The sequence below is a fragment of the Bombina bombina genome, chromosome 2 (assembly GCF_027579735.1).
Source record: "Bombina bombina isolate aBomBom1 chromosome 2, aBomBom1.pri, whole genome shotgun sequence".
In the NCBI taxonomy this organism is placed as follows: domain Eukaryota; kingdom Metazoa; phylum Chordata; class Amphibia; order Anura; family Bombinatoridae; genus Bombina; species Bombina bombina.
In genome coordinates, this window is record NC_069500.1 from 147,794,867 (window position 1) to 147,807,864 (window position 12,998).

Below are 12,998 nucleotides of genomic sequence, written 5' to 3' on the forward strand. Positions count from 1 at the left end.
CTCAAGACGTGAAAGTTCATCTTTGAGTGTTTCAGATAAACCTAAACGATATTGATTTTTCAAACTGATTTCATTCCACTGAGAGTCCTCTGCCCACATCTGAAACTCAGTGGTATAATCCTCCACATTTCTCTTACCTTGTTTTAAAGACCTCAATCTCATTTCAGCATTTATTTGAGAATTTGAGTCTTGATATAGACTAGTTAAAGCAGAAAAAAAATCTTGTAATGAATCCAGGATATTGTTATTGTTTTCAAAAAACCTATTAGCCCAAGTCCTGGGTTCACCTTGTAGGAAAGATATTGTGGTACAAACTTTAATCCGCTCAGTATGATAAGTCTTAGGTCTAAGAGAAAATAATAAATTACAGGCATTCTTAAATTCCCTGAACTCAGAACGTTTCCCTGAAAAAGGTTGTGGATAATTAATATGAGGTTCAGGTGGGTCATGAGGCTTTTGTGTAACAAAATCTTTAACTATAGTTTTCAGTGCAGCATTTTCAGTCTGCACTTCTGTCACAGCTCTTGCTAAATAATCAAGTTTAAGGTAAACATTATTAAACTCCTTTTTTATTTCATTAGGATCCATAATGTTTAATTAATTCAAAATTCGGTTTTTTAGGCCTGATTATTATGTGGTATTCTGAGCTTCGTATTTAAGTAAACAAGTATTTGCTCATTGGTTATAAAGGTTAGCTCTAAAATTAGAGCTTGTTGCTCTTTTTTGTAGTAATCAGAAAACAACTTCTATGTAGCCTGATTAAACAATATGAGACATTTAATATATGATGAATTTGTATATTAACTACTGACTTAAGTGTTAATAAATATAAGGAATATTTAATATAATATATATCTTATGTTCAAGATATATATATATAACCGGAGGCCACAGATGAAAAAGAAATACTGACAAGCTCAGAATCTGAATTGGTAGAAACAAATGATTCTTCTTACTTCACGCAATCACACACAGCCTAAAATATTTACAAGTTCAGACATTCCACAGATATACAATGTTTGTTCATATTGGATGTTGCAGGTAATAGGAGATGCCCAATAATTCAGTATGGTAACAAAAACAAGCAGGTAAGAAGTTTAAAGGCTTTAGCATTGTTCGTATACGTTACCACCTTGAGGACCGTGATATTTCTGTTACCGCATTGGAAGATCCGTGTTTGGAGAGGCAGCGTGTGTGAATGCGGCTTACTTCCGGGTAGCGGTGAAAAAGTAGATCCGGCCGTTGAATGATCCAAAGTCGGTAATGACAAAGTAACGATTTGAGCATAAGAGATTCAAGACGCAGCTAGAGTAAACAAAGTAAACCACCTTGCACAGGATACAAGCAATAGGAGACCTGAGATAAGGAAAGCTACACCAGAGTAGCTAAGACTTCAATAATCAGGCAGTAAATGAGTGTTACAGGTAGTCCTTATATAGGGTGGAGACCAAATAGGAGGGGTTATAGTTAAAGGTATACCACATAAGGGGATTCTGTGGTTATATGGAGTATGGAATTATAAACTGTAAGATATAGTACATCTCATTTGCATATCGTACCCAGAGTTCACTGGTGCATTGGTAACATTATATACAGAACACTTCTGTGGGAGGGCAAGTGGGGATACTTGCCTGGGTGGGCTAATTGGCTGCACAATATTCTTTGTGATTCTTACTTTTATGAAATGGAGGATTTTAATCTCACAGTTTTATCTCCACCATAATTTAAATTACTATATTATTTGTAAGGCAGTCCCTTTTTACACACCCTTTTGTCATTTACCTGTTTTCCTGCGATAACAGTTTGATGCACAACGTATGTCCACAGTACATAGCATATGTTAGAGGTGTATTTTCATTGATGTCTCTAGGATTAAGATCAACACCTAGTTTCAGGAGTGTCTGAACACAATCAGATTTTCCTGCTGCTGCGGCCCAGTGTAAAGGAGTCCTGAAAAAAGATATAATACAAACAAACTAATGTAAAAGGATTTCCTACATTCAAACACAATTCTCAAACACTCGCTGGCATGGAGAGAAATCATCAGCTTATTTTACTGAGCATTATAATGTAAGTCTCCCTCCTTCCTATAAACAATATTAGGGATGAGATACACAATCTACAGAGTAAAAAATGCCTTTAAATAAAACCTGCATGTCCTTGTGGTACTGACAAGGCAAGCAGGGGCTAACTTACCATTGGTGCAGTGGCACCAGGGCTGAGTGCTGGAGGGCTGTTAGCAGCCAAACGTGCAGAATGTGAACAATAATATTGCAGGGGAGCCTTTTGTTAGTGCAGGGTGTCTGTCTGTCCATCTATCTAGCTGTCTGTCCATCTATCTATCTATCTATCTATCTATCTATCTATCTATCTATCTATCTATCTATCTATCGATCTATCCTCAAAATCATTATACAGAGCAGCATGTAAATTATTACTATTACTTACTACCATGGGGGGGCGGCATATATTTTATTCACCAAGGCCCTCTATTAAGTAAATCCGCTACTGAAGGCACGATATAGAATCTTGCTAGACCAAAAAGCTTTAGAGAATCGGGCTCATAGACTCAATTCTTAAAATGAATTACATTGCTGGTAAACACCTATTTGTCGGCTAGATTACGAGCTGTGCGTTAGGGTAAAAAATCAGCGTTAAGAGGTCCTAACACTGCTTTTATACGCCCACTGGTATTACGAGTCTTGAAGGTTTAGGGGCACCGCACACTTATTTGGCCTTACCGCAAAACGACTTACGTAAACTTCGTAAAGTCTTTTTTCTATGGGACTTCCATAGCGCCGGTATTACGAGTCTGTTCTGGGAGGCCAAAAAGTGAGCGGTACACCCTCTCCTGTCAAGATCCCTAACGCATTTAAAAGTCAGTAGTTAAGAGTTTTATGGTACAATGCCGTAGCATAAAACTCATAACTAAAGTGCTAAAAAGTATACTAACACCCATAAACTACCTATTAACCCCTAAACCGAGGCCCTCCCGCATAGCAAATACTAAAATAAAAATTTGAACCCCTAATCTGCTGCTCCGGACACCGCCACCACCTACATTACATTTATTAACCCCTAATCTGCCGCCCCCAACGTCGCGGACACTATATTAAAGTTATTAACCCCTAAACCTAAGTCTAACCCTAAACCTAACACCCACTAATTAAATATAATTTAAATAAATCTAAATTAATATTCCTATCATTAACTAAATTATTCCTATTTAAAACTAAATACTTACCTGGAAAATAAAACCTAAGCTAGCTACAATATAACTAATAGTTACATTGTAGCTAGCTTAGGATTTATTTTTATTTTACAGACAAGTTTGTATTTATTTTAACTAGGTAGATAGTTAACTATTTAATAACTACCTAGCTAAAATAAATACAAATTTACCTGTAAAATAAAACCTAACCTAAGTTACACTAACACCTAACACTATACTATAATTAAATAAATTAACTAAATTAAATACAATTGAATAAATTACATACAATTTGCTAAATTAAATTAGTACAAAAAAAACACTAAATCACAGAAAATAATAAACAAATTACAGAAATTTAAACTAATTACACCTAATCTAATAGCCCAATTAAAATAAAAAAGCCCCCCCAAAATAAAAAAACCCTAGCCTAAACTAAGCTACCAATGGCCCTTAAAAGGGCCTTTTGCTGGGCATTGCCCCAAAGTAATCAGCTCTTTTACCTGTAAAAAAAATACAAATAACCCCCCCAACAGTAAAACCCACCACCCACACAACCAACCCCCCAAATAAAATACTATCTAAAAAAACCTAAGCTCCCCATTGCCCTGAAAAGGGCATTTGGATGGGCATTGCCCTTAAAAGGGCAGTTAGCTCTTTTACCACCCAAACCCTAATTTAAAAAATAAAACCTTCCCAATACACCCTTAAAAAAACCTAACACTAACACCCTGAAGATCGACTTACCGGGAGACATCTTCATCCAAGCCGGGCGAAGTGGTCCTCCAGACGGTCAGAAGTCTTCATTCAAGCCGGGCAAAAGTGGTCCTCCAGACGGGCAGAAGTCTTCATCCAACCCGGGAAGATGTGGTCCTCCATATGGTCAGATTTCTGTAATTTAGTGTTTTTTTTTTTTTACTAATTGTATTTAGTTTAGTTAATTTATTTAATTATAGTGTAGTGTTAGGTGTTAGTGTAACTTAGGTTAGGTTTTATTTTACAGGTAAATTTGTATTTATTTTAGCTAGGTAGTTATTAAATAGTTAATAACTATTTAATAACTATTCTACCTAGTTAAAATAAATACAAACTTGCCTGTAAAATAAATATAAATCCTAAACTACATACAATGTAACTATTAGTTAAATTGTAGCTAGCTTAGGGTTTATTTTATAGGTAAGTATTTAATTTTAAATAGGAATTATTTAGTTAATGATAGGAATATTTATTTAGATTTATTTAAATTATATTTAAGTTAGTGGGTGTTAGGTTTAGGGTTAGACTTTAATATAGTGAGGGCGATGTTGGGGGCGGCAGATTAGAGGTTAATAAATGTAGGTAGGTGGCGGCGATGTTAGGGATGGCAGATTAGGGGTTAATAATATTTAACTAATGTTTGCAAGGCGGGAGTGCGGCGGTTTAGGGGTTAATATGTTTATTATAGTGGCGGCGATGTTGGGGGTGGCAGATTAGGGGTTAATAAGTGTAGGTAGGTGGCGGCAACATTGGGGGCGGCAGATTAGGGGTTAATAAATATAATGTAGGTGGCGGCGATGTTGGGGGCAGCAGATTCGGGGTTAATAAGTATAATATAGGTGTCTGCGATGTCGGGGGCGGCAGATTAGGGGTTAATAAGTGTAAGATTAGGGGTGTTTAGACTCGGGGTTCATGTTAGGGTGTTAGGTGTAAACATAAATTTTATTTCCCCATAGGAATCAATGGGGCTGCGTTAAGGAGTTTTACGCTGCTTTTTTGCAGGTTTTAGACTTTTTTTTCCAGCTGGCTCTTCCCGTTGATTCCTATGGGGATATCGTGCACGACCACTTTACACCAGCTCACCGCTGACTTAAGCAGCGTTGGTATTGGACTGCGGTAATGAGCAAAATTTTGCTCAACGCTCACTTCTTGTCTTTTAACGACGGGTTTGTAAAAACTTGTAATACCAGCGCTGTAGGTAAGTGAGCGGTGAGGGAAAACTGCTCGTTAGCACCGCACAGCCTCTAATGCAAATTATTGATTAAATGTCGAGTGAACATGATTCGCTGTAGGGAATCATGTCCGCTCGACATCGCTAAATGCATACAGCATACGCTAGTGAAATGCTTGTGCAATGTCGCCCGCTGCTCACTGGCGGCTAATTGGTCACTAGCAGGGGGTGTCAATCATTCCGATCGAATCGGATCAGGATCATTACGACCGCTGCTTCTTAACTTCCGTTTCAGGTGAGCCTGAAACAATGGGCCTGTGAAGCATCATCCGCTGGTTAATAAATTGAGTCCCTAATTCTATGTAGATCCGGAACATCGCTAATTTTGTTGGGATTTTATTTCTCTAATAAGATTTTGTCACCTTTTTAATTTTATTAGGGGGATTAGATTAGGTGTAATTAGTTTAATAAAATTGTAATTATTTTATTATTTTCTGTAATTTAGATTTTTTTTTTCATACTTTAGTTTATTTAATTTAATTGTAATTAATTGTAGTTAATTTCGTTAATTTATTTAATGATAGTGTAGTGTTAGGTGTAATTGTAACATAGGTTAGGTTTTATTTTACAGGTAAATTTGTACTTATTTTAGCTAGGTGGTTATTAAATAGCTAATAACTATTTAATAACTATTGTACCTAGTTAAAATAAATACAAAGTTGCCTGTAAAATAAAAATAAACCCTAAGATAGCTACATTGTAACTATTAGTTATATTGTAGCTAGCTTAGGGTTTATTTTATTGGTAAGTATTTAGTTTTAAATAGGAATAATTTAGTTAATTGTAGTAATTTTATTTAGATTATTTTAAATTATATTTAAATTAGGGGGGTGTTAGGGTTAGATTTAGGGGATAATACATTTAATATAGTTGTGGCGACGTTGGGGGCAGCAGATTAGGGGTTAATAAATGTAGGTAGGTGTCGGCGATGTTAGGGATGGCAGATTAGGGGTTAATAAAATTTAACTAATGTTTGGGAGGCGGGAGTGCGGCGGTTTAGGGGTTAATATATTTATTGAAGTGGCGGCGATGTCCGGTCGGCAGATTAGGGGTTAAAAAAATGTATTTAAGTGTTTGCGATGTGGGGGGGGGGGCTCGGTTTAGGGGTTAATAGGTAGTTTATGGGTGTTAGTGTACTTTTTAGCACTTTAGTTAAGAGTCTTATATTACAGCGTTAGCCCATAAAACGCTTAACTACTGACTTTTAAATGCGGTAGGAGTCTTGATAGGAGAGGGTCTACCGCTCACTTTTTCCAAGACTCATAATACCGGCGTTAGGCAAATCCCATTAAAAAGATAGGATATGCAATTTACGTAAGTGGATTTGCGGTATGCTCGAGTCGCAGAAAAAAAGTGAGCGGTACACCTGTACCTGCCAGACTCATAATACCAGCGGGCGTTAAAAAGCAGCGTTGGGACCTCTCAACGCTGCTTTTTAACCCTAACGCAAGACTCGTAATCTAGGCGATAGTGTGTGCAAAATTATATTTCAGCAAATTTAAAGAATATTTGGCATATGAAGATTAAATCGCATTGAATTTACTACAAGGTAATACAGATAGAAGGTTGCTTTGGCTACAGATTATGTACTGGAAATATTACATAAATTATCAGATTATATTTATGACCTTCTATAGGTAAAGGTATCATTACAAATTCATTATATAATTATTTGTGGAAAAAACATCCTAGGTACCGAATCGATATTCTCAGATATATCTACATTTCTTTAAATTATTTTAAATCCAGTAGTAAAAATCCAGAAATCTTTCTTGAAGGATACTAATTATTTTTAGAGAACATTAAATATGTAAAAATTCAGTGAGTTTATTTCCGTTTATTCTTCATAAATCAGGTTTGGAACCTGTAGAGGATTTGCTGAAGAGAAGTGACCAATATAATATACAGCAATATGATTTGTTGGATGATCTTTTAAGGATAATTCTCTGTCATGTATTTATTTTCTTTTGAAGGATACATTTTATATGCAAAAAAGAGGGTCAGCCATGGTCTCCAACAGAGCCCCCTCGCACACCAATTATTATATCAGCATTTCTGAAGAAAAAAATGTATCTATGTGAATGATATCTTCAAGACCAATTACTAGGTTTGGCTATGATACATAGATGATATTTTTGGTGTGTAGAGGGGCAAGTTGAAGTAATTAGTTTAATGTGTGGGTATGGTTAATTCAGAGACTATTATAAAAGTGATATTATTTTTTTGGATACAAAGGTCTATAAACAGAAAGATAGACACTTAACAGATTGTTATCTTAAACCAATTAATAGACAAATGTAACAATGTAAACGTTTTCACTCAGAAAATGTTTTTAGGTCCATACCTAAAAGTCAAATGTTACTCACTAGAAATATAATGCAGGACAGGAGGAAACTTCCACAGAGGTTGAAAAAAATGGGGAAGACATTTTTAGATAGGAGTTGTAATGAGATGCAGGACACAGCATAAAAGGTACAACACTATTTTATTGCAGAGCATAGAAGTATATATACATCTGGTACAATACATCTCACTTTCTAACTGCGACATAGACACTAACGGCCTCAGGCCACACCCCCATCCGGTGAAGTCACCTCCCACTCTCATCACATCTTCCCCCTTTTCAAAGGATAAAGCATACATTTTTTTTCGAATACATCAAATAACAAGGTGTACAACAAAGAACAAGTTAAAGAGAATATATATATATATAAACAATATGAAATACAATCCTGACTTGAACATCGGGGTAGACTACCCTAGTCCACAGTGACCATGGGATTATTCTGCCCATACTTCCAGTCACTGCTCTAACTAAAGCTAATCCCGATATCGGGCGGGAAGTTTCACCACCCTTCCACTTGATTTCATTTTACACGAACTGTCCTCTGATACAGAAGAAGGTGATTGAGAGTCTGCTGGAAGCAAAGAAGTATCGTGTATGAAGAAGAGGCTGCACAACATATCCTAATAAACAATATTTAGGTTTATTCTGTAGATACAACCTAGACAGACATGGACAAGTAAGATAGTCTGATGCGTTTCACGCCCTCTAGTGGCACTTCATCAGAGACTGAACTATTGTGTAAACAACCATCTTTAAATAGGGCTACCCTTGCCCTCACAATTTGCCCATACATGACAAAATAATAAGTATACAGGGAGTGCAGAATTATTAGGCAAATGAGTATTTTGACCACATCATCCTCTTTATGCATGTTGTCTTACTCCAAGCTGTATAGGCTCGAAAGCCTACTACAAATTAAGCATATTAGGTGATGTGCATCTCTGTAATGAGAAGGGGTGTGGTCTAATGACATCAACACCCTATATCAGGTGTGCATAATTATTAGGCAACTTCCTTTCCTTTGGCAAAATGGGTCAAAAGAAGGACTTGACAGGCTCAGAAAAGTCAAAAATAGTGAGATATCTTGCAGAGGGATGCAGCACTCTTAAAATTGCAAAGCTTCTGAAGCGTGATCATCGAACAATCAAGCGTTTCATTCAAAATAGTCAACAGGGTCGCAAGAAGCGTGTGGAAAAACCAAGGCGCAAAATAACTGCCCATGAACTGAGAAAAGTCAAGCGTGCAGCTGCCAAGATGCCACTTGCCACCAGTTTAGCCATATTTCAGAGCTGCAACATCACTGGAGTGCCCAAAAGCACAAGGTGTGCAATACTCAGAGACATGGCCAAGGTAAGAAAGGCTGAAAGACGACCACCACTGAACAAGACACACAAGCTGAAACGTCAAGACTGGGCCAAGAAATATCTCAAGACTGATTTTTCTAAGGTTTTATGGACTGATGAAATGAGAGTGAGTCTTGATGGGCCAGATGGATGGGCCCGTGGCTGGATTGGTAAAGGGCAGAGAGCTCCAGTCCGACTCAGACGCCAGCAAGGTGGAGGTGGAGTACTGGTTTGGGCTGGTATCATCAAAGATGAGCTTGTGGGGCCTTTTCGGGTTGAGGATGGAGTCAAGCTCAACTCCCAGTCCTACTGCCAGTTTCTGGAAGACACCTTCTTCAAGCAGTGGTACAGGAAGAAGTCTGCATCCTTCAAGAAAAACATGATTTTCATGCAGGACAATGCTCCATCACACGCGTCCAAGTACTCCACAGCGTGGCTGGCAAGAAAGGGTATAAAAGAAGAAAATCTAATGACATGGCCTCCTTGTTCACCTGATCTGAACCCCATTGAGAACCTGTGGTCCATCATCAAATGTGAGATTTACAAGGAGGGAAAACAGTACACCTCTCTGAACAGTGTCTGGGAGGCTGTGGTTGCTGCTGCACGCAATGTTGATGGTGAACAGATCAAAACACTGACAGAATCCATGATTGGCAGGCTTTTGAGTGTCCTTGCAAAGAAAGGTGGCTATATTGGTCACTGATTTGTTTTTGTTTTGTTTTTGAATGTCAGAAATGTATATTTGTGAATGTTGAGATGTTATATTGGTTTCACTGGTAAAAATAATTAATTGAAATGGGTATATATTTGTTTTTTGTTAAGTTGCCTAATAATTATGCACAGTAATAGTCACCTGCACACACAGATATCCCCCTAAAATAGCTATAACTAAAAACAAACTAAAAACTACTTCCAAAACGATTCGGCTTTGATATTAATGAGTTTTTTGGGTTCATTGAGAACATGGTTGTTGTTCAATAATAAAATGAATCATCAAAAATACAACTTGCCTAATAATTCTGCACTCCCTGTATACAGACAATTATTTAAAAACATTAAGTAATACACAACATGTACAGTGTCATCTGTTTCAATAATGCTGAAGGCTATGTTTAAAGTAATAAGGCAATCAATTACTCAACTCTTAGATATCTTAATTCAAGAAGGAAAAAGCTAGCTAAATTACGGGTGTGATAATTATGATAAGTTATTATAAATTTTAAAGGTTAGAACCTCTAAGGACTGTGTCCTATTATGTTTATATACACACTAGATATACATTCAATTAGTTAAACAATATTTATAATTTTCTCTCACATAATTCCGACTAAATGTCCCATTCCCACATTTTATATGGCAACTCTATACCTTAAAATTGAAAAAATTATGTTATACCAATCCAATATATTACCTCATAAAAGTTAGTGTGAAAATACATACCCTATGACGGTGTTTGCAATGGATATAAACACATGTACAAAATTCTCAATATGTTTTAACATATGAGTTATCTCAATATTCCAACTTAATAGACAATCCCATAAGATAGATCTAGACAAAATAACTTATGTCCCATTCTTTGTTCAAACCTAGTGGGACTCTCGTTTTTAATTTAAAGATCCAATAAAGTTCTTTTTTTTATCTAGTATCTTATATTTATTGCCTCGTCTGATCGGCATCTGTGCTACATCTATAGCTTTAATTGAGAATTTTCCCACATTAGTTAGGTGTACACTATTGAAGTGTTGAGCCACACTTGAATCCTTATTGCAATTTTTGACATAATTAAAGTGTTCACGTGCTCTCATGCCCAACTGTCTTGTTGTCTTACCAGCATACTGACTGTGGAAAATTATACACTCCAATAGGTACACCACAAAGGTGGTTTTGCAGTTTGCATAAAAATCTATACTATATGTATGATTATCCACTGACAATCTAAACTCACTACCTACTTCTATCATATTACAAGTAAGACAACCTCTGCCCCCAGATTTGAAATTGCCAATTGTATTTAACCAAGTCCTTGAATTTTTTTACCTTAATACCATACTGGGTGCTAATGTAGTAGCTAGATTGACTGATTTTTTAGATACAAACTTACAAGAACCTATAGATTCTTTTAATATGTCATCAGTAGATAGTATAGATAAGTTATTCTTGAGTATTTGTACAATTTGTGGGAATTGTTTAGTATATTCAGTTGTGAATAGTATATCACCTTGCTGTATCCCTTTACTCTTAGTTTTAATTTGGTGTGTGTATTCTTGTGAAAAAAGAAAGAAGAAGGTTGGCGCTTACCACTTCCAGGGTTCCGTGCCTTCAGGCTGCGTTCGCTTCAGCGTAGGCACATATCCTTCGTCCGGTGATGCTTCCTGGAGCTCTGGTCCTAACGCCTCCGCTTCCGGCATACACTTGTGACGTATATACAAAACAAAGGAACCTAGCTAACAGAAAGGAGACTCCACAAATCTTCACCAACCTCTCGGTCCAGGGACATCCATAAAGGGAGAACACACACCGGTCAGTAAACTTAAAACAGGATCTTTATTGGAGTGGATAAAAACAAAGTTGGAGACAAGGCTCCATTAAACAGGAAAAAAAGGCTACAGCGTAACTGACTGCAGACATGTTTCGCGTGTGTCCACACGCTTGTTCACTGCTGTCTGTCAGCTGTACAATTTGCCTCTATCTAAAGAGGCCTGTCTCAATTAAAATCAAATTTGCAGTTAACCCTTTCCTTTCTAATTTGATTGATGGTACACAAAATCAGATGAAAAACAAAGTCAGTTACTAAGATCATATACATATTAATATTAATAGTTAACACTGGAAAGACTAAGAAAACTCTATATAAATTGACATTTTATGTTTCAAAACTTTATGAGATAAGAAAGCTCTTTATATTTTCTACAGATATACCTTACTGTTGGTTTCTTACTTAGATTTATTAAATAAATAGATTAACATCGCTCTCCTTATTGATACCATTAGGGTGACTAGTTTTTAACTCAAAAATCCACTTTGCTTCTTTGAAATTGAGTCTATATTCTCTGTCTCCCCCTCTTTTATGTTTCATTACATAATCAATTGCCTGTATGCAAAGCAATGAGGCATCCCCCTGATGCATGTTTTTAAAGTGTCTTGAGACAGATGTATCCCTATCTGGGTCCTCAATGTCTCGTATATGTTCTAGAGCCCTATCTTTGACACAACGTTTTGTTCTACCAACATATTGGATCTGGCACCCCCTACAGGTCAAGAGATATATGACATGTGTTGATTTGCAATTTAGATTAAATTTAATGTCATATTCACGACCTGTTACTGTAGACTTAAATTTGGTTCCCTCTTTTACATGGTCGCATGTTTTGCATCTCTGTGCTTTGCATTTGAAGAACCCTAATCTGTTAGGTAACCATGTTTTCTTATGTACAAGGGGTAAATCAGACGGGGCTACCATGTTTCCAATGGTAAGACCCTTTCTTGATACAAATTTGCAACCTTCTCTTGTGATCTCTTCTAAACCTGAGTCTACAGCTAAGATAGGTAAACTTTCCTTTATAATGCTGCAAATTTTATTAAACTCCAGGCTGTAGGGGGTGCTAAAGACAATTTTATTTTTTGTAGGAATTTGATGGTGGTCTTGTTATACTCTGCTGTGAATTTTAAATTCATATCATTGGAATTAATATTCCCAATGAAGTTTTGTATGGATGTTTCATCTCCATTCCACACCACCAACAAGTCGTCAATGTACCTTCCATAGTATACAAAATGTTCTTTTAGGGGATTGCCATCTCCATAGACGTGGCAGGCCTCCCACCAACCCATAAACAGGTTGGCATAGGAGGGGGCAAATTTTGCCCCCATGGCAGTGCCACGCCTCTGGAGATAGCAGTCCCCCTCAAAGATAAAAAAATTATGTTGAAGCAAAAATTCTATAGCAGTAAGTAAAAAGTAAATAATATCTTTGCTATAGTTAGAAAAATTATTCAGAAAATAAGATACTGCCGTCAGACCTAGGTGGTGTGGAATGGATTTGTACAAAGATGTAACATCAATTGTAAGAAACCTATAGGATTCCTGCCACTTAATTTGATTTACTTT

At 36.6% G+C, this 12,998-nt stretch overlaps 1 protein-coding gene across 1 annotated transcript in view; it reads right to left on the bottom strand.

Annotated features, from left to right (window-relative positions):
- The window catches only part of ANKRD55 (ankyrin repeat domain 55), a 204,424-nt gene that overhangs the window by 39,529 nt on the left and 151,897 nt on the right, over nt 1–12,998 (bottom strand). Inside the window, 1 exon segment of the mRNA XM_053699692.1 lies at nt 1,783–1,950. Coding sequence (XP_053555667.1) covers nt 1,783–1,950 — 168 coding nt within the window.